Below are 22,580 nucleotides of genomic sequence, written 5' to 3' on the forward strand. Positions count from 1 at the left end.
AGATGCTGTCCAGTGAGGAGCTGGTGCCCGGCTAACAGGCTGGGAAAATGGCGCCGTCCTGAGAAAAAAGCGCGCCTTAGGAGAGGAGGGAGGGCGGAGCACCACGCAGGGTTAACGATTCACCGCCCTCTAGCCACTAACAGGCTGGGCAGGTGAAGGACAGGCGGTGGGAGGGCCTGGGAAGAGCGGGAGAGAAGCCCGCTTAGAAGAAAGGGGCGGGGGGCGTGGCCGCGACGCAGCGGTAGGCCCGAACTGAAGCCGGGGCCTAAATTAGTTGCGGCGGCCGCCTGTCAGCAGGGGGTCGGCGCGGAGGTCCAAAAAAGTGGGACGCCGCAGCCGCAAGTCGCTCCCAATGGGAAAAAACCCTGTGCTCCCTGTACCCAGAAAGGGGGGAGGGAAGGGGGGGGGATGCCCAGCAACATTGAGCTGCCTATAGCCTGGTGGCGACTGCGAGCGACCGCAGTGCCTACCCCTGTGACCATTGAAGAGGTGACCGTCGGGAATGGGCAGCCAGGTAAATAAATATGAAGCCGGGGCCTAATACTCACCCATCCACGATCCGTTACCTGTCTGAAGAAGTCTTGCGTCTCATCCAACCGACAGGCTCTGGTAGGCGAGTGGGAGGGAGACTGGCGACAAGGACCCCTGGAGTCGCTGGCACGTCTTGGTGTCGGCGTCCGTCTGGCTGGTCCTGCCGCGGAGAACTGCAAGGATACGGGGTGGCAGTACACGCCGTACTTGCAGACTCCATGTGGGAGTACAGATGTGACTTTTCACTCTGTATCCCTCCGTAGAACCTGAAAAGGAACGACGCACGACGAGGTAGATATGGGTTTAATAAAAGACCCGTGTCCACCTCCTACTGACACTAAGCTAAACTGAGGAATTCTCTGCCGGTCGGTGGGGTGTACACTGCGGAGGAGGAGCTATCTTTTTTTGTGCATAGTGTCAGCCTCCTAGTGGCAGCAGCATACACCCAAGGTCTCTGTGTCCCCCAATAAGGCGAACGAGAAATGTATCCTATCCTCATTGATTATATTTTGCTTGCTAAAATCTGAATATTCTGTGCTTATTTTGATTGTTAAAAAAAATGTATAAAAAAACATAAAAAAAAAAAATCACAGTTATAAAAAAAAAAAATCAAGTCAGGACCTTTCAGCTTCAAGAACTCACCATCAGTATATTCTTTATGGTGAATGGATACGTGATACCTACGAGGATACGTCCCACCCTTCCCGGCTTTATCATAGAATTGATTCTCCCGATCTGCAATGGAAAGAAGGAGGAAAAAAATCTTAGCACTCTATTATAGGAGTGCTGGTGGGATGAAATATATATATTAAATCTAAGTACCTGAGAAATCCTGCCTGTTGTCTGGATTACTCTGAGCTCTTGACATTCGAGACTTCCTGAACGAAGAGCTGGAAAGAAACACAAGGGGGAGAAATAAGAAGCCGCAAAGGCACGGCTAGTTACTAGTGTTGAGCGATCGTGCTCGTATAATGTCTTAGCCAAGCACTCTCGGGTGATATCGGAGTAGCTTGGGCGTCCTCGTATATTATGTTTGAGTACCTGCGGCTGCATGATTTGTGGATGTTAGACACAATACATGCAGGGATTGCCTATTTGTTAGGGAACCCCCTCAAGTGTTCATGCTGTCTATCAACCGCAAATCATGCAGCCACAGAGACAAAAACATAATATACGAACATTCCCAAGATACTTTGATAACACCAGAGCATGCTCAGATAAGACCTTATGATTCATCCCATAAACCTCTGCAGACTACTCAATTGCGAAGCCCTGTAATATGAATTACCAAAAATTACAGGCATCAGATCATATGGCAGACACCTGTCACTCAAATTAACCTTCATCTACCTAGAGCAAAGAGGGGCGAAGGGGATGTCAGAAGTCTCATGCGTTGAATATTTGCGGTACAAAGAATCAGGAAGATTAAATCCAACCTCAGGCTTCCTTATTACCACGAACTCCACCTTCAGCCAGGGGTTTGTCAGCCCCCCATATGCATGTTATTGAGGGAAGCTACATCAGCAAATATCTTGAATGCAATGGAAGGATCAATTCTATTAAAGGGACGTCACCTGAAAAAGCTATAGCGCTCCTCGGAGAATTGTACTCCGTCAGGAGAGTATCTCAGTCCCTGTGATGTGAAGTGGATGGCAGAGACCCCTTAATTAAACAATTTTCAGGGCATCCCCACATTGTCCGACATATCCTCTGACTAAGATATTTGAAAAGTGGCGCATCCCTTTAAATTAGCCAAAACAGAATCTCAAATAATAATAATCTTTATTTTTATATAGCGCTAACATATTCCGCAGCGCTTTACAGTTTGCACACATTTCATCACTGTCCCCGATGGGGCTCACAATCTAAATTCCCTATCAGTATGTCTTTGGAGTGTGGGAGGAAACCGGAGTGCCCGGAGGAAACCCACGCAAACACGGGGAGAACATACAAACTCCTTGCAGATGTTGTCCTTGGTGGGGTTCGAACCCGGGACTGGGTTATACTTCACCACCCAGAAGCCACCGTGAAAAACTGAGCCACCGTGCTGCCCCAAACCTATCAAACCATTTTACCAGTGCATTCTTCTGGGTGGTGAAGTATAACCCAGTTCAGGTCTTCAGCTATACTTTATCCCCTTCTCTAAACAGCTGAACTGTATAAATGTATACTGTCCTCTGTATTCTTATGTATATCATATATACCTGTCCTCCGACTGGTCCAGAGACTGGCAGCTTCCGGATATCGAGTTCTCTGTACTACTCAGTGGGTCTAAAATCTAGATCAGAAAAATTAAGTTTAATGGCTTTGGAAATATTAGGCATTTACTGAGTCCAATCTTGGCAAATTCACATAATCATTGCTATGACCTGTACAATGGAAGAAAGCTGAACATGTCTTGGCTCCCACTTACACACGGATCGCTGGTCTCGGGGATGAATTCGCCCTCGCTGTTGATGCTGGTGTAGGAGCCCTGTCGGGCAATCCTCTGCTGCCTCTCGGGGACGTAGCCAGGAGGTGGGGAGCTGCGGCCAGCATTCTGTGAGCCTGCGAGTAGGAGAAGTACATTTTTTTTTTTTTTTTTTTTAAAGAAATGTATCAGTTATTCAAAATGAAATTTTGTATTGGCTCACGTGGTGTAACTAAAACTGGATGCATTTGAGAAGAATATAAATTATCTGTTGATCTGCTGTAAAGGAGTTATAGTCATTTACTATTACTATGGATCGGCTACCATTTTCTTCAATAGGAGCTGATCTGTAGCTAATAGACAGCGTGGTTCCACTTTGTACTCTGTTCACACCCTGTCACAGCTTATTTTTTTTAGGGTGCCTGGTGTCAAACCCCCCACTGATCTTAAAGTGATTACTTATCCTCTAGGGAGGTCATCAATATCATAGGACTGGACAACCACTTTCATGAATATCATATAGGGAACATGCTAGGACAGAGGTGATCAGATAAACCCCTGCCGATTACTCACTGACTGACAGATGTCGGCTCCGGGTTTCTGCAGTATGATAAGCTGTAGTGACATCCCCTAAAGACTGGGAGGCCTTAATCCGCACTTGTTTCGGGACCCCTGAGTGTGGTGAGGACGTCTATGGGGGAAAAGAAAAAAAAAAAAGAAAGTTTGAAAATCAGTTCTTGATGCACTATACAGGATACACAGATTCATTATTGGTGGTAGATCTGTAACTAGGACATAGCAGTAGACTAGATATATTTCTCCAGTCACAGCTGGGACCATATAGAGACCATTATTGCATCTATTCAGCTGGGCCTCTCCGAATGAAGTCTTCATGTAAGTGGAGTCAATCGTCACTGAGATCTATAGCGATTTACATCAGTAATGGTCCAATCATCCTAAAAGCAAACATGCAACAATATACATGTAAAGTAAGGACCACCAAACCATTTCTACAGGTTAAGGTTCTCCAGCTGTTTGGGCATGTGGGAGTTGAAGTTTTGGAACTTGAGGAGCATCAAATGATAGAGATCATTGCTGCAGGGGCAGACACTCTGCAAACCAGGAACCTGTACTAGCAATTCCTGACTGCAGTTTGGTGTGGATACCTTGGCATTTCCCTTTACTTGAATCCTTCACTCAGTATTAGCAGACATGATCCTTCGAATGACAACACAACACACAATACACACAAGAGGGTCATACATGGTTCCGGTCGTGGGAGAGGAGCAGGATCCGGAGACTTTTCATACTGGAACTTCGATCTAGGAGATCCACGGCCTTGTCCAGATCATCCTGACTTCTGAGGGGAATAGACAGCTGCAAAGAAGAGAAGATGTCAGACATGAGCAGATATACTAATAGTATCACATGGCCACATGCACACAATACCCAAAGCCACTAAGAAAGGAAATGGTTTATTCTTCTATCTAGTGATCAAAACCTGGTAAATACAAGGAGTGGGAAAAGCAGTCAAATCTTCAGACATAAGACAGCTGACAGCAATCCCTCCAATCTTCTCACTTGTCTTAGAGAAGCAGGACTGTGTTCTTATAATGGAGAGGAGAATAAGCTGCTGACATGTCTGCTGAATATCTCTGCAGAGGGAGTGCAGGGTAGGTAATGATGAATCAGCATGAGTGATCCTTCTTTCCCTTGGCATCTGCCGTTGTGGAATGAGGGGGAGTCAGGACCCCCACACACTTTACATGGGTGGTGGTTGCTAACAAGGTTCATCCAATGCATTCGTGTATAGTGTTGAGAAGGTTTGTCTGGTCACCACCTTACAACCCCCTGCAGCCATCTGACCTGAAACCACGGGGGGTGGGAAGGACGACATTACATAAAGCTCTTCCGCTAGTGGCAGCAAATACTGATGACTAATGCACCCAGATCTCTGAGCTTGCACCATGGATAACACCAGCGCAGGCCAAAAGATTGGCTACTTATGGGCAGTTGCTCCCAGCTCCCTTATAATAACTCCATAGTCTGTGCTGCTTTATGGGACACCAGATTCACGGAAAGTAACGCAACTTGTATTTCAGGTCGCTCTTACCTCATTGTTCATGTAATGTAGGTCCATCTGCTGCCCAAAGACGAGTTTCACTTTCTGCTCTACATCCTCAAACTTTACAGGCCGAGGAAACTGCAGGATCCTGCGAGATAGGGACACGTCAGGAAAGGGATTGACCGGCAAGTACCACCAAATCAGAATGAATAACCAGAAATTGTATATTTTTATTATCGGACGTTTTCTCTGCTGTTTCATATGTTTATATATTTTTACATTCATCAGATCTTCCTTTTACCAATACAGAGCCAAAATCTGCTGAAGAGAACAAATCTAAAACTCTGGTGGTATTCGCCACCACTAGTGGGCGCTCAGGAGCTTTCTAAATACAGAATTCCCAGTGAACCATGTGGCAGGAGCGGTGGGGTCCGGGCTCCCTTTGGTGATATCCTTCTACATATATACTCTATGAGGTTTTTTTTTTGTTTGAATCTCTCTTCCTACTGTATTGGTAGGCTTGCACTACTACATTTACTAAAGTGGACTTTTTCCTGATGTTCCTGGGCCTCATACAAACTGCTGAAATACATTCATTCATACGTTTCCTCCATATCAGTACTGATACATTACATGATACATAAGGTATATAAAAGGCCCATCTGTTTTTGAATAATTTGGGGTTCAGAACTACCCCTTGCATCAAAGGCGATTGCTCCACATGATGTGGTCTTGTCCCTACTTGGAAAGCTTTTGGGTGGGGGTTGTTCCGCTGATGAATAGACTCTATACTGTGAATGTGGATCTTTCCCCCCTTTGTAAGCATCTTGGAATATGTCGAAGACCTCCATGCTTCTGAACCTCACAAAACAGCAAGAGCGCATATGCTTAATATGGTGTCAGCGGCAAGCTAGAATTTTATGGAAGGAGATTTGGGGGCGCTGTGCCAGAAAACAGAGCTCTGACTCATGTAAAGCTCATGAGGATTTGCAGTGATTTTGTTTTCTCTGTACATTGAAAATATATATATATATATATATATATATATATATATATACCCCTCAAGAGTTAAAGGGAATCTGTCACCCTTTTTTTGAGATATCATATAATGACATCATTCAATTGTGTGTCACATAAGGATTCTCTTAGTACTTTTGCTTCCCCCTGACCCCGCACCTTTCATGCATAAATACCTTTTTTATATCGGTTCAGATGTATGTAAACTGCAGCGGTCCGGTCTGATGGGCGGGGCTTATTCACCTGCTCCCCCCTCCCTGTCTTGCTCTACACAAGAAGAAATGCATAGAGCAAGACAGGGAGGGGGGGGGGGGATCAGGTGAATAAGTCCCGCCCAGCGGAGCGGACCGTGGCAGTTTACATACAAATGAACCGATATAAAAAAGGTATTTATGCATGAAAGGTGCGGGGTCAGGGGGAAGCAAAAGTACTAAGAGAATCCTTATGTGACACACAATTGAATGATATCATTATATGATATCTCAAAAAAGGGGTGACAGATTCCCTTTAATGGTGGCGTAGTAAAAAATTTGTGTAGTACGACAGTCTGCCTGCAGGTGTCACTACAGCTCCAGTATAAGTATTACTGCTGATGCTCAGTAGTAATCCCTTGCATGTAATGTAATAATTAGCATTTAACAGGAAAAATTTGCTCCATTTATCACAAAATATTAAAAAAAAAAAAAAAAATTTTTTACTCCAGGTTGACACTGGACTATTCTCTAATTGTCTCCTCCATTTCCTACTGTCACCTAGACCCAGTGCACGGCTCTCTAAAGTTTATCATGCACCCACACGGCAGCTGCAGTGTGGTCCTCCTGCAGCAGGCACGGTTTCGGGAATGCCTGCGGAGCCTCATTAGCATACAATGCCAGTGGCGATGGGCAGGAAATTCCAGCAGTGAGACAGACGACATGGTATAGAATTACACTACGGCATCTCCAGTGCAATCTATAGAGCCCGGGTCCATCCAATCAGTACCACGGTCCTTATACTGCCCACACACGGGACAATGCAGACACTATGACCTGAAATGGCTGATACCAGGGAGCAATAGCTCAACTTCCCTTCACAGCCAAGGAAGAGAACATGAGAATTAGGGTTCGTGTCTCTTTAGCGGTTTTGCCTCATTATGTGCAACTTATTGATATTTTTAGATCTACCCAAAACTCCTCCTTCCCCAAGTGTGGGAAACATTAAGGAGCGCAAGGCGGAAAGGCTGGATAGGCAATGGTTTTTGGGTCTGGATCAGACGCTGACAGAGAGGCCTCGTCTGACATTCTGGGTTTTTGGCCAGAACGTTGCTGGCACCTCTAGGAGACCATTATCTGGATGCCTTTTACGGGCCGCCATGTGGACGGCTCTGGAGCTTCATCACGATGTTAACAGATACGTTTTTCTGGAAGGAGAGAAAACCACAAGGGACATTCCTGGAATATATAGCACCGAGTGGGCACAGAGAGCGCCAGTGTTTGCTAATCGGCGGCTGAACCTTCCACCTCTGGTAGGAAGCCGTGTGCTCGCTCCTCGTGGCCTGACCTCAGCCAGGACTACAAGCCTAGAAATCCTGCCTGCTCAGCCCCAGGACATCTCACATAGCTGTGGTCAGATCTGGCAGTCGCCGCCGTGTTTCCAGGCTCCAGTCTGAAAAATGAGAGACCCTTAAGATGAGGGAAACTCAGGTGAGGCATCAGACGGAGCCGGTTCACAATTAGGCCATTGACGGTGCTGTGTACATTCCTGGACCAGACATGGATAAACTATAATTTACCAAATGACAACATCATGGAGGCTCGTAAGTGTTAACATGGGGAGAGCCATAAAATCTTAGAAGAGCTTGAAAGACCCCACAGGGTGAAGCTTACGTCCTACACGGAGCTGACAGGCCACACAATATCTATAGATGTCTGCTCACAAGAAGGGACAGTGTTCGGCCCGGAGGAAACTTGAATCTCAGATGAGAACCTAGAAGTGGCAGGCTACCCTACAGCTATAGGGTTAATAGGCCGTTTGGTGACCTTAAACAATTAAACTTGGGAACTGCACATAGGGTAACCTCCTAATTTTCTGTAATCATCAGACTCCTCTCTTAAATGGGTCTTAATCAGGATAATACAGTACTACTCCTCAGCCTCCTGAATTCCTGCTTGCAGGGGAACGCAGGTGCACTCCTGAAGATTGGACACTGCAGACCAGCGGCAATGCTACCGCTGCTAGTCTGGACTGTGGCCTCACCAGTGTTGCTAGCAGAGGCAGTATTGGAAGAGTGCTTACAAGCTCCGTAGAAAACAGACTGTAAGGACATCGCAACCACTGATAGACTGCAGGGGTGGTAGGTAATATAGGCAACAACCAGTATAAAAAAAACAAACAACAAAATAGGTCATTTCCGATCACCTTTAATTTAAATCAGGTTTATGTGTTAAATGATTTTTTTCACGTCACTGTTTCACAATTTGTAATTATATATATATATATATATATATATATATATATATATATATATATATACATACATACACACGAACACACTGGAATTTTCTTAGATTCTAACCTCCTGTTCCAAGTAATCCACATGTACATTCGCATCAATGACCAGACTGACTCTACCTTTTGCATTAAGGCATCTAATGAGCTGATGGTCGATCACGCGTACCTCCGCTCCATTCATTCTTAATGGGAATAACAAAGACCAGCCGAACGCTGCGCTTGGCTATCTAAATAAATGGAGTTAAGGTGTGCATGATCGACCACTGCTCCCATTCACATGAGGCTATTCAGAGTCCCAGTCGTAGAACCCCCAGCAATTGGGACGTAATCCCCATCCTAGGGATATAGGAGAACTGCTTCAGTATTTCTGCAGAATATATGTCTTGTGTGAACTTATCTTAAAGAACATTCATGAACACACAAATTGCTGTCCAAAATCAGCCTACAGTAACAATTATAACGTCACAAATTGCCAAAAGGCACTAAACTTTTAGTTAAGGGATTATTTGCCTTTTGGCAATTTGTAACTTTATAATATATCTTAAAGGACGCGATCCTGGGAAACCATAATCTAATCACTGGATAATGAAAAGTTTTCCAATATTATAATCGGATTCCTCGCCAATTTCAAAATCTCTGCTTGCGTCAGTGACAAGAAATGACAACTTGAGACTGAAATCACGTCCTCCTCATTCACAGCTGACACATCATGCTGACAATTCAGCATGATCAGGGACAGGTTGTTAGTCCATAGACAAGTCCAATTAAAGGGCTGTCTGGTGAAGAGAAGTTATTCCCCATCCTGAGGATAGATGAAAACTTGAGGCCCGATTGCATGGTGTGGCAGAGTACATGCCCACCACAGCTCCATTCATTCCCTGGGGCTGTAGAAAGAACCCTGAGTGCAGCACTCAGCATTTCCATAAAGGATGAATGGAGCGGCAGTTGGGTATGACATAATAATGGATAAAGACCCATTTCACCAATCGCCGGGCATCACAGCGAATGGACCCCCGATGATCTGTAAGTTATCACCTGTGAATAACACAATTCATTTTCACTCTCTGGTGAGACCTAAACATGCACCATTACCTGAGCAATGCTTAGTAAAGTTACCTGGCGTGCTCCTTTTCATTTATTCTGCTGCCGAGTCACCAATATCATGCCCATGGCAAAAGCATTGACTTTGCCAGGCATTCCTCCGATAATGGTATATTTATAGGTCAAACCTAAGAAGTTAATTATTAAAATGTTGTGAAGCTAGGACACAATATATTTATTTGCCCCTGTACAGAGACCTCACTGGCGATTGCGGGCACGGGTGCCATCGTGTTCCAATTCCTGACCACTTTCTAAAGCATTTCCATGCAACTGAATGAGTCAGAACTGGTCACATTTGCCAATCGGACTCCACATCCATATCTCTTGTGTTCCTGACAGGGTAACGGGTCTCTAGGAATGAAGCCATGTCACTCACCGCCTTTCTCCATTGTATTCAAACTTTATCCTCACGTCATTCTAAAATGAAAAAAAAAAAATATATATATATATGTTTATAGGTATCGGACATCTAGATCTCTGTAGTTTATGGTCATATGGTAGTGATTGGGATGTTCTTCACAAAGGGAAAGCGCCACCCCATAGATTCAGATTACTGGGGGGATCCAGATAACCACGAGGCAGCACCCTCTACAGGACAATTGTATTATTACACAGTGCCCATTGATATGAATGAAGAGAGTCATGTAGAGCCATTGCATTACTGAAATAAAGAGGGCCCTTCATGGGTGTCCTAACGCTACGCAAGTTCATGTCGAAATCAGGCACTGAAGGATCCAGATTTTTTTTTTTTTAGAAATAAGATGGTTGTAGGCATTTGTAACAAAACAAAAATTCACCGTTTGCCCTATGACTCTAATGGGGGATAGGCTGCAACAACAGGTAGAAATCATTTGGAGCTTTACGCAAAAAAAAAAAAAAAAAAAAATCCCAGTGACCAATGTACATAAGTCTATGGTCAGTAAAGCAATACACACAGGGGCTCAAAAAAGTCAACTAATTCCCAGCTTCAATCCCATCAGAAATTCCTCCTAACGAAAAGGAGACTGCAGCGCCTCCTACAGGGTCTGTCACATGGTTATAAAGGACTCTCCGGCGTTGCCGTCGACTGTTGCATCACCGATGTGCCATGCTTTATTCACAGTTTCTGAGTGGATGATAGACACAATAGTACCTACAAGTTAGGGTGGCCATGCACGTCAAGTAAACCCCCGATACATAACATTTTCAGACTTGCGAGTGGGGGATGAACTACTTGATGGGTTAAATATAGAAAGAGGCCATTAACAGTGTTATGAACTTTTCTGCAATTAATCCTGCTGTCAAAACTGACAATAGCATCTAAGCAGTTAAAACGTTGTAATAGCGCTCGCCCCAGCTCTCACTGTCAGGTGCTAGAAACATAATGAAGTCTGCACCCGCCGTAAATATACGGCAGATGTCACTAAAGCGTTAATCATTTTTCAGACACCTGTGCAGATCAGGGCTGCTCACCTGTTTATTAGGGAGGCTGCTCGTCTTCGTTTTCACCCCCTCGATTCCTGCGGTTCGATGTCGCCTTCCCATCTGAAGGGCGACCAGGTCCTTCATGATGGACTTGAGAGCTTCCTGTTCATCTGTTTTGGGAATAAAAAGGGAAGGGATTATGGTCACATGACATTACAGGACCTACAACTGGGAATACGAGTTTCCCCGAAAATAAGACTTATCCCAAAAATAAGACATACCATCAGTTTTCAGGCTTTTTGGAGTATGCTTAAAATAGAAGCCCTACTCCAAAAATAAGCCCTAACTATGGTTCAATAAAAAATGTATCCTGGCAGCTTACAAAAAAAAAAAGTTAGAGAATACAGCAGGATCCTTCATCAAAGAAAGCAGACACCCCCAAAAGAATCACACTCACCAGATCCCAAACAATTACAGTTGGCAAGTGCTGACGGTGGGTGGGCTGTCACATGGATCTGCGTCACTGTCAGGTCCTCATACACAGATCAGGTACTAGTATCACTCCGCTCACGAGAGTACTTTCCGCTTCCTGTCACTAGGGGGAGCCAACTGCTGTCAGGGGGACCTGACAGTGATGTAGATTTTTGGGCGAGAGCCCATCCACTTGCCAACTCTATCATAATTGTTTGAGGTCTGGCGAGTGCGATTCTTATGGGGGGGGGGGCGTAAACTAATATTAGCAATCAGTCTGAGTACATAGAGAATAACAACTGTACACTTAACTAGGTAATTGAAACCTTAGTAAATGAGGCATGTACCCACTACAGGACTGGGATATAGTATATCACAAAAGCGAGTCCACCCCTGACATTTTTGTAACTATGTTCTATCTTTTCATGGGACACCACTGATGATATGACACTGATACAAAGTAAAGTAGTCAGTGCACAGCTTATATAACAGTGTAAATTTGGTGTGCATCTAAATATTTCAAAACACAGCCATTAATGTTTACTGCTGGCAAAAAAAAAAAGAAAAAAAGAGTACACCCCTAAGTGAAGTGAAAGTGGCCAAATTGTGCTCAAAGTGTCAATATTTTGTGTGGCCACCATTATTTTCAAGCACTCTTGGGCATGGCGATCACTAGGGCTTCACAGGTTGCCTCTTGAATCCTTTTCCACTCCTCCATGACAACATAACAGAAGTGCTGGACGTTGGAGATCTTCTGCTCCTCCACCCTCTGCTTGACGATGCTCCACAGGTGCTCAATAGGGTTTAGGTGTGGAGACATGCTTAGCCAGTCTAGCACTTTTAACCTCAGTTTCTTTAGCAAGACAGTGGTGGTTTTGGAGGTGTGTTTGGGGTCGTTATGTTGGAATACTGCCTTGCGGTCCAGTTTCTGAAGATAGGGGATCATGCTCTGCTTCAGTTTGTCACAGTACATGTTGGCATTCATCATTCGCTCAATGAACTGTTGCTCCACACAACTGGCAGCACTCGTGCAGTCCCAAACCATGATAATTCCACCACCATGCTTGACTGTAGGCAAGACACACTTGTCTTTGTTCTCCTCACCTGACTGCCGCCACACACCATTGACACCATCTCAACCAAATAAGTTTCTTAGTCTCATCAGACCACAGGACATGGTTCCTGTATTCCAGTCCTTAGTCTGCTTGTCTTCAGCAAACTCTTTGCGGGATTTCTTGTGCATCATCTTTAGAGGAGGGTTCCTTCTGGGATGACAGCCGTGCAGACCAATATGATGCAGTGTGTGGTGGCGGTGTATGGTCTGAGCACTGACAAGCTGACCTCCCACCCCTTTAACCTCTGCAGCAATATTGGCAGCACTCATATGTCTCTGAATATGCTGACAACATGCACTCAACTTCTTTGGTCGACCAAGGCGAGGCCAGTTCTGAATGGAACCTGCCTTGTAAAACCGTATAAATCACTGTCTGGTCTTGGCCACCATGCTGCAGGTCAGTGTCAGGGTGTTGCTAATCTTCTTATAGCCTGGACCATCTTCATGTAGTGCAACAATTCTTTTGTACACATCCTCAGAGAGTTCTTTGCCATGAGGTGTAATGTTGAGCTTCCAGTGACCAGTATGAGAGAGTGTGAGAGTGATAACACCAAATTTACCACACCTGCTCCTCATTCACACCTGAGACCTTGTGACACTAATGAGTCACATTACACCAGGCAGGAAAAAAAGCTAACTGGGCACAATTTGGCCATTTTCACTTGGGGGTGTACTCACTTTTGTTGTCAGTGGTTTAGACATTAATGGCTGTGTGAGTTATTCAGGGGGCACATCAGATTTACTCACTTTTGTGATATAATGTATATGGTTCTGCACCATGAGAATAGCAGATCAGATAAAAAAAAAAAAAGTGCAACTAACCATTAATAGGATACAAAAAGTATTAACAAAATTTATTAAAATACAATTTATTGAAAAATGTAAGTTAAAATATTAATATATCAATTGGCCAGAAGATGGCACAACAGAAATAATTCATCAAATGATAAGACCTACAATTTCCAAAAGGAATTGATACCACATTTGTCATACATGTTAGGTAAAATTCCTTTCGGAAACTGTAGGTCGTATTTGATGAGTACTCCACTCAGGGTTACTGCGGAACTTACCTGTGCATTCCTTTCCCTATTTGTTATGTGGCGCCATCTACTGGCTATATTATATATTTATTTTTTAATTTTTCAGTAAATTGTAATTTTATCAAAATTTTGTTAATACATTTTCTTTTGGGGATTGTTGTTAATGGAATATAGGACAGTCCCTGAAAATAAGCCCTAGTGCATCTTGGAGCAAAGAAATAATATAAGCCCCTGTCTTATTTTCAGAGAAACACAGTACTGCAGTCTGGAGCATTTCGTACATCGGTTGACACAACATTGTGTAATAGTTACTGACAGCAAGGAAAGGAAATGACCAGAGTAAGAGAACAGGAAAGAATGAAGCCAATGTACCAAGCCATGAGCGGCGCACTTATCGAGGCAGAGACATAAGCAGCGCACTTATCACAAATGAATCAAGACACATAGAATGTATATATATATATATATATATGCATTCTATGTGTCTATATCTATTCTTTCATTTCTTTATTAAACCTGTCAGTGTGAGTTTACTGTATAGCGCACTGAATTGTCGGCTTTGCTAAAAGACACCTGGTGCGTATTTCTCGCAAGTCACACGTGTGTTCCGTGTGTAATGCGTATTTTTTGCGCACCCATAGACTTGCATTGGCGTACTACGGCCGTAGTACGCTGACAATCGCAGCATGCTGCGAGTGGCACGGAGCGTAGGATACGGAGGAGAAATATACGGCTGGTGCGAGGGACCCCATAGGGAATCATTGGTCCGTGTGTAATGCGTGCTTTTTGCGCCTCTCACTCTCCCGTATTCCTCGCCAGTGTGACCCCGGCCTTAGAGTCTATTGCAGCAGATGAGACAGCAATCAGAGGTGGGAAGTTGTACCATTTGAATATGTTGCAGAAGACAGCAAGCAGAGGGAATTTTTACAGAGGTACAACAGATGCCCAGTTCTGCAGGGCACGGGTCGGAGGGGGGGCGCACGGTCCTGCAGTGCACGGGTCGGAGGGGGGGGCGCACGGTCCTGCAGTGCACGGGTCGGAGGGGGGGGCGCACGGTCCTGCAGTGCACGGGTCGGAGGGGGGGGCGCACGGTCCTGCAGTGCACGGGTCGGAGGGGGGGGCGCACGGTCCTGCAGTGCACGGGTCGGAGGGGGGGGCGCACGGTCCTGCAGTGCACGGGTCGGAGGGGGGGGCGCACGGTCCTGCAGTGCACGGGTCGGAGGGGGGGGGCGCACGGTCCTGCAGTGCACGGGTCGGAGGGGGGGGCGCACGGTCCTGCAGTGCACGGGTCGGAGGGGGGGGCGCACGGTCCTGCAGTGCACGGGTCGGAGGGGGGGGCGCACGGTCCTGCAGTGCACGGGTCGGAGGGGGGGGCGCACGGTCCTGCAGTGCACGGGTCGGAGGGGGGGGCGCACGGTCCTGCAAGGCACGGGTCGGAGGGGGGGGGCGCACGGTCCTGCAAGGCACGGGTCGGAGGGGGGGGCGCACGGTCCTGCAAGGCACGGGTCGGAGGGGGGGGCGCACGGTCCTGCAAGGCACGGGTCGGAGGGGGGGCGCACGGTCCTGCAGGGCACGGGTCGGAGGGGGGGGCGCACGGTCCTGCAGGGCACGGGTCGGAGGGGGGGGCGCACGGTCCTGCAGGGCACGGGTCGGAGGGGGGGGCGCACGGTCCTGCAGGGCACGGGTCGGAGGGGGGGGCGCACGGTCCTGCAAGGCACGGGTCGGAGGGGGGGGCGCACGGTCCTGCAAGGCACGGGTCGGAGGGGGGGGCGCACGGTCCTGCAAGGCACGGGTCGGAGGGGGGGGCGCACGGTCCTGCAAGGCACGGGTCGGAGGGGGGGGCGCACGGTCCTGCAAGGCACGGGTCGGAGGGGGGGGCGCACGGTCCTGCAAGGCACGGGTCGGAGGGGGGGGCGCACGGTCCTGCAAGGCACGGGTCGGAGGGGGGGGCGCACGGTCCTGCAAGGCACGGGTCGGAGGGGGGGGCGCACGGTCCTGCAGGGCACGGGTCGGAGGGGGGGGGTACACGGTCCTGCAGGGCACGGGTCGGAGGGGGGGGGTGCACGGTCCTGCAAGGCACGGGTCGGAGGGGGGGGGGTGCACGGTCCTGCAGGGCACGGGTCGGAGGGGGGGGGTGCACGGTCCTGCAAGGCACGGGTCGGAGGGGGGGGGTGCACGGTCCTGCAGGGCACGGGTCGGAGGGGGGGGTGCACGGTCCTGCAGGGCACGGGTCGGAGGGGGGGGGTGCACGGTCCTGCAGGGCACGGGTCGGAGGGGGGGGGTGCACGGTCCTGCAGGGCACGGGTCGGAGGGGGGGGGGGTGCACGGTCCTGCAGGGCACGGGTCGGAGGGGGGGTGCACGGTCCTGCAGGGCACGGGTCGGAGGGGGGGGTGCACGGTCCTGCAGGGCACGGGTTGGAGGGGGGGGGTGCACGGTCCTGCAGGGCACGGGTCGGAGGGGGGGGCGCACGGTCCTGCAGGGCACGGGTCGGAGGGGGGGGGGCGCACGGTCCTGCAGGGCACGGGTCGGAGGGGGGGGGGCGCACGGTCCTGCAGGGCACGGGTCGGAGGGGGGGGGCGCACGGTCCTGCAGGGCACGGGTCGGAGGGGGGGGGTGCACGGTCCTGCAAGGCACGGGTCGGAGGGGGGGGGTGCACGGTCCTGCAAGGCACGGGTCGGAGGGGGGGGGTGCACGGTCCTGCAAGGCACGGGTCGGAGGGGGGGGGGTGCACGGTCCTGCAGGGCACGGGTCGGAGGGGGGGGGGTGCACGGTCCTGCAAGGCACGGGTCGGAGGGGGGGGGTGCACGGTCCTGCAAGGCACGGGTCGGAGGGGGGGGGTGCACGGTCCTGCAGGGCACGGGTCGGAGGGGGGGGTGCACGGTCCTGCAGGGCACGGGTCGGAGGGGGGGGGTGCACGGTCCTGCAGGGCACGGGTCGGAGGGGGGGGGTGCACGGTCCTGCAGGGCACGGGTCGGAGGGGGGGGTGCACGGTCCTGCAGGGCACGGGTCGGAGGGGGGGGTGCACGGTCCTGCAGGGCACGGGTCGGAGGGGGGGGGTGCACGGTCCTGCAGGGCACGGGTCGGAGGGGGGGGGTGCACGGTCCTGCAGGGCACGGGTCGGAGGGGGGGGGTGCACGGTCCTGCAGGGCACGGGTCGGAGGGGGGGGTGCACGGTCCTGCAGGGCACGGGTCGGAGGGGGGGGTGCACGGTCCTGCAGGGCACGGGTCGGAGGGGGGGGGTGCACGGTCCTGCAGGGCACGGGTCGGAGGGGGGGGGTGCACGGTCCTGCAGGGCACGGGTCGGAGGGGGGGGGTGCACGGTCCTGCAGGGCACGGGTCGGAGGGGGGGGGTGCACGGTCCTGCAGGGCACGGGTCGGAGGGGGGGGGGTGCACGGTCCTGCAGGGCACGGGTCGGAGGGGGGGGGTGCACGGTCCTGCAGGGCACGGGTCGGAGGGGGGGGGTGCACGGTCCTGCAGGGCACGGGTCGGGGGGGGGGGTGCACGGTCCTGCAGGGCACGGGTCGGAGGGGGGGGGTGCACGGTCCTGCAGGGCACGGGTCGGAGGGGGGGGTGCACGGTCCTGCAGGGCACGGGTCGGAGGGGGGGGTGCACGGTCCTGCAGGGCACGGGTCGGAGGGGGGGGGTGCACGGTCCTGCAGGGCACGGGTCGGAGGGGGGGGGGGGGGTGCACGGTCCTGCAGGTCGGGACAGATCTCAGCATCCTGTAACCCACAGACATCTGCACGCCATCCAGCAATACTTCAGCACCGCAGATAATTGGGCACAGTTGGCATAGAGCAGGGAAGCTCCGCACTCACCCATGGCGCTATACGGGGGGACGTCCCGGGCTTTGTCCGCCTCCCGGCGCCTCAGGCCTTCAGTTTGGGGTCCCAGGTCTTCAAGAGACGCTCTACGTGCTGACAACATCAAAGGCCCAAAGTCCCCCAACTTCTCTTCGGGTGTCCTGTCATACCAGCGGGCGTCTCCGGGTCACCTCATATCCGGGTGTCCTCAATCTCCGAGCTCTCCAGGCCTCACGCAAGCGCATAGCAACACTTCCCACAGGACAGCACAACTGTCAATCATCCCAGTGCGGGACGATCAGCAGCCAATAAGAAAGCGCAGTACTAAGTGGAACGCTACTGGAACGCGGCGCTACCGTGGGGCGGGGCTTCAGATGACAACTTTCCCTGACACCGGGCGGTGCACGCGTTACCATGACGACAGCAAACAACAACATGTGTGTTCCATCTCCGGCAGGAATAACCAACTACAGCAATACACTAAATGTCAGAATACATCAGTATACTGAACTCATCCTGCAAGCACTGCTAGCTCAGTCTCTTACCCAGCCAAGCCAGATCTCACACTTTGCACTGATGAGGGGCAGTACCCTGAAACCCAGTGTCTGCAAATTGAGAGTCTGGTTTGGCTTTTATCCTAAGTCATGTGACAAGGCTCGTTAGCAGGTCCACAGTGACTTTTAGGATTGCTACTGCCTATAGGTGGCCCTAGTTATAGTCACCTTCCTCTCTGAAGAGACAATTTGCTAGGGGGCTGTTAGGCACCCATCTTTCCAGACACCTGAATGGTGACAAGTACAGTACAGACCAAAAGTTTGGACACACCTCATTCAAAGAGTTTTCTTTTTTTTTTCATAACTATGAAAATTGCAGATTCACTCTGAAGGCATCAAAACTATGAATTAACACATGTGGAATTATATAATTAACAAAAAAGTGTGAAACAACTGAAAATATGTCTTATATTCTAGGTTCTTCAAAGAAGCCACCTTTTGCTTTGATTACTGCTTTGCACACTCTTGGCATTCTCTTGATGAGCTTCAAGAGGTAGTCACCAGAAATGGTCTTCCAACAGTCTTCAAGGAGTTCCCAGAGATGCTTAGCACTTGTTGGCCCTTTTGCCTTCACTCTGCGGTCCAGCTCACCCCAAACCATCTCGATTGGGTTCAGGTCTGGTGACTGTGGAGGCCAGGTCATCTGGCGTAGCACCCCATCACTCTCCTTCTTGGTCAAATAGCCCTTACACAGCCTGGAGGTGTGTTTGAGGCCATTGTCCTGCTGAAAAATAAATGATGGTCCAACTAAACACAAACCGGATGGAATAGCATGCCGCTGCAATATGCTGTGGTAGCCATGCTGGTTCAGTATGCCTTCAATTTTGAATAAATCCCCAAGTGTCACCAGCAATGCACCCCCACACCATCACACCTCCTCCTCCATGCTTCATGGTGGGAACCAGGCATGTAGAGTCCATCTGTTCACCTTTTCTGCGTCGCACAAAGACACGATGGTTGGAACCAAAGATCACAAATTTGGACTCCTCAGACCAAAGCACAGATTTCCACTGGTCTAATGTCCATTCCTTGTGTTCTCTAGCCCGAACAAGTCTCTTCTGCTTGTTGCCTGTCCTTAGCAGTGGTTTCCTAGCAGCTATTTTACCATGAAGGCCTGCTGCACAAAGTCTCCTCTTAAGGCTAAGTTCACATGTAGCGGAACTCTCGCGGAAATTACCGCGAGAATTCCGGAATTCCATTCCGCGGGAAAATCGCATTTTAAATTCCAGCAATTTTCCTGCGGAAAAACTAGCATTTTGCATGCGTAATTAGCTTGCAAAACGCTAGCGTTTTCCAAGCGATCTGTAGCATCACTTGGAGAACTGATTGACAGGTTGGTCACACTCGTCAAACATAGTGTTTGACAAGTGTGACCAACTTTTTACTACTGAGGCCGCCTATGCAGCATCAGTAGTAAAAGATAAAATGTAAAAAAAAAAATAAAAAATGGTGTTATTCTCACCTTCCGACGTCCTGCGCAGCCGGTCCCAGTAATCCTTTGCAAAAATGCCCGCGATGGCGTCCGTTCTCACGGGATCGCGACGTCTCGCGGTAATTCGAGATGACGTCGCGCGAATGACCGAGAGACTTCGCGATCCCGCGAGAACGGACGTCATCGCGGGCATTTTCGCAGAGGCTTACTGGGAATGAGAGTGTGGAGATGCGCGGGACATCGGAGGTGAGAATAACAATATTTTTTATTTTAATTCTATTTTTTACAGGGATATGGTACCCAAAGCCCGGAGGACAGTCTCCTCTCCTCCGGACCGTGGGTACCAGCCACATGCGGGAAGTAAGCGGAACAATGCATTCCTATGGGTGCGGGATCGCCGCGATTCCGCAAAATTAATGAGCATGCTGCGGTTTTTACCGCGAAGCGATTCCGCCACGGTAAAAACCGCAGCATTGGCAAAGCATTGCGGAATCCCATAGGAATGCATGGGATGCTTATTTTTCGCGGCAAAATCGTGCGGTTAAAAACGCTGCGGAACCGCGAAAAAAACGCCACGTGTGAACTCAGCCTAACATTTGTTGTAGAGATGTGTCTGCTGCTAGAACTCTGTGTGGCATTGACCTGGTCTCTAATCTGAGCTGCTGTTATCCTGCGATTTCTGAGGCTGGTGACTCGGATGAACTTATCCTCCGCAGCAGAGGTATCTCTTGGTCTTCCTTTCCTGGGGCGGTCCTCATGTGAGCCAGTTTCTTTGTAGCGCTTGATGGTTTTTGCCAATGCACTTGGGGACACTTTCAAAGTTCTCCCAATTTTTCGGACTGACTGACCTTCATTTCTTAAAGTAATGATGGCCACTTGTTTTTCTTTACTTGGAATTTGTATTATGGCAAGAAAAAAGCAGTTAACAGTCTATTCAGTAGGACTATCAGCTGTGTATCCACCAGACTTCTGCACAACACAACTGATGGCCCCAACCCCATTTGTAAGGCAAGAAATCCCACTTATTAAACCTGACAGGGCACACCTGTGAAGTGAAAACCATTTCTGGTGACTACCTCTTGAAGTTCATCAAGAGAATGCCAAAAGTGTGCAAAGCAGTAAGCAAAACAAAAGGTGGCTCCTTTGAAGAACCTAGAATATAACACATATTTTCAGTTGTTTCACACTTTTTTGTTAATTATATAATTCCACAGGTGTTAATTCATAGTTTTGATGCCTTCAGAGTGAATCTACAGTTTTCAGTCATGAAAATAAAGAAAACTCTTTGAATGAGGTGTGTCCAAACTTTTGGTCTGTACTGTACATAGACCCTCATTAATTCATACCCTAAAATTATTTCTACCCCACCTCTGCCTCAGATCCCAAATTCTACACATCAGACTGTACACCCCTCTGTGAGTATACACTGCAGTCTGCCATGTGGCACTGTTTTGGGGGTAAATGTAACTTATGATATTAAGTCATCATAGATAGGTACGACTAACAATCAGCAGTAATTCTGCCATTGTGCTATCATATGCATTCCAAGGGTGGGGACGCTTATGGATGTACCAGTATTTTAGAATTTCTTCACATTTACGCAAGAAATACAAATGTTTGAAACAATTGTGTCGCCATACTCAGTGCCACGCAGCAGCATGTGAACTCATTTGCTAGTTATCATTTTGATGATACCCAATTAATATACACATGTGGTCAAAATTGTTGGTACCCCTCGTTTAATGACAGAAAAACCCACAATGGTCACATAAATAACTTGAATCTGACAAAAGTAATAATAAACCAAGAATCTATGAAAATGAAATGAAACAAATGAAAGTCAGACATTGCTTTTCAACCATGCTTCCACCGAAATTTTAAAAATAATAAATCTCATGACATAGGCCTGGATAGAAATGATGGCACCCTTAACTTAATATTTTTTTTTTTTTAAACCAATATTTCTTTATTAAGGATTTTTTGCCAGGTACAAGGAAACAAATATAAAAGTTGAAAAAGCAACAGGTAACATCAAACATTGAAATCTTGATTTAGAGAAGTTACAAAGATAACTCTAGTCAGATATTTTCAACAACAATGAAAACAATCAAGATCCTAAACAGATTTAAAGAAGGGAGGGGGACAGGAAGGTAGGAAGGAGGGGAAATTAGGGGAGGTAGGGTAGAGACAAGCTTGGTTTGACCTTACACTGGACAACTTTCGCGATGCAGGGGCCCACAAGACAGAATACAGGTTGTGTGAGTAGTTAATTTAGTGCAACCGAATTGAACCCCGAGGATACCCATGGGTCCCACCAGTTCAAAATTACATTTCTCTTGGCGAATGTATGTGCTAAGGTCAGTTCATGCTGAAAGTGAAGATTTATTCTGACCAGTAGTTCCTGTTCGTAGGGAATAGAGGATGATTTCCAGTGCTTAGCTATGCAGAGCCGAGCAGCAATTAGAACATTGCACGCAATAGGTCTCAGAGAGATTGGAATTGACCCCAAATTTATGCCCAGAAGAGCCATGGGCCCCGAGAGTTCAAGTGGAATTTGAAGTACAGATTTAAGGATGGACTCTGTAGTGGCCCAAAACCTTTTTAGTTTGGGACAGAACCACCAGACGTGCTCAATTGAGCCCGTCTGCTGACATCCCTTCCAGCACAAAGGAGAGGACTGTTGCGAGAATTTGGATAAACGTAAAGGGGACAGATACCAGTTTAATTGTAATTTTTTTGATTGTTCCAGGTGATTGATGCATGCTGAGAATTTAGAGGAGTGAGTAGCTGCCTCCTGCCATTCCTCCAGGGATGAGGAGAATGAAAGTCGACGTTCCCAAATTTTCATATATGGGAGTTTTGCATTGTCTGTAGGGGTAATGAGGGACTTGTATAATATTGAAACACCGTGGCGATCCGGGTGATCAGGTTTAAAATACCGTTGGGGCGGGTTCTCAAGTGGCGAGAGAGACCAGGCTGGGAGTTTGCATTTGGAAAGGAGGTGGCGGATTTGGAGATATTGATAAAAGCATGAGTGGGGCAGGGAAAAGGATGTGGAAATAGACATGAATTGTTTTAATCCAGAGATGTCAAAAAGGTTGTTTAGGGTATGTATACCTGCAATTCGCCACTTCCCCAAAGATAGG

The 22,580-nt window shown here is 48.6% G+C and overlaps 1 protein-coding gene across 1 annotated transcript in view; it reads right to left on the minus strand.

Moving 5' to 3' along the window:
- The window catches only part of MAP3K3 (mitogen-activated protein kinase kinase kinase 3), a 53,606-nt gene extending 35,864 nt beyond the window's left edge, over nt 1-17,742 (minus strand). Inside the window, exons 1-10 of the mRNA XM_073582410.1 lie at nt 17,464-17,742; nt 11,067-11,188; nt 9,991-10,031; nt 5,055-5,154; nt 4,205-4,318; nt 3,515-3,632; nt 2,945-3,078; nt 2,736-2,809; nt 1,354-1,421; nt 1,174-1,266 (exon numbers count right to left, since the gene is read on the minus strand). Of these exons, the coding sequence (XP_073438511.1) occupies nt 1,174-1,266; nt 1,354-1,421; nt 2,736-2,809; nt 2,945-3,078; nt 3,515-3,632; nt 4,205-4,318; nt 5,055-5,154; nt 9,991-10,031; nt 11,067-11,188; nt 17,464-17,572 (973 nt within the window). The 5' untranslated portion in view covers nt 17,573-17,742. The remainder of the gene's footprint in view (nt 1-1,173; nt 1,267-1,353; nt 1,422-2,735; nt 2,810-2,944; nt 3,079-3,514; nt 3,633-4,204; nt 4,319-5,054; nt 5,155-9,990; nt 10,032-11,066; nt 11,189-17,463) is intronic.
- Nucleotides 17,743-22,580: the final 4,838 nt, after the last annotated feature.

Source organism: Dendrobates tinctorius, unplaced genomic scaffold, assembly GCF_039654945.1.
Source record: "Dendrobates tinctorius isolate UK_male_01 unplaced genomic scaffold, ASM3965494v1 ptg000071l, whole genome shotgun sequence".
In the NCBI taxonomy this organism is placed as follows: domain Eukaryota; kingdom Metazoa; phylum Chordata; class Amphibia; order Anura; family Dendrobatidae; genus Dendrobates; species Dendrobates tinctorius.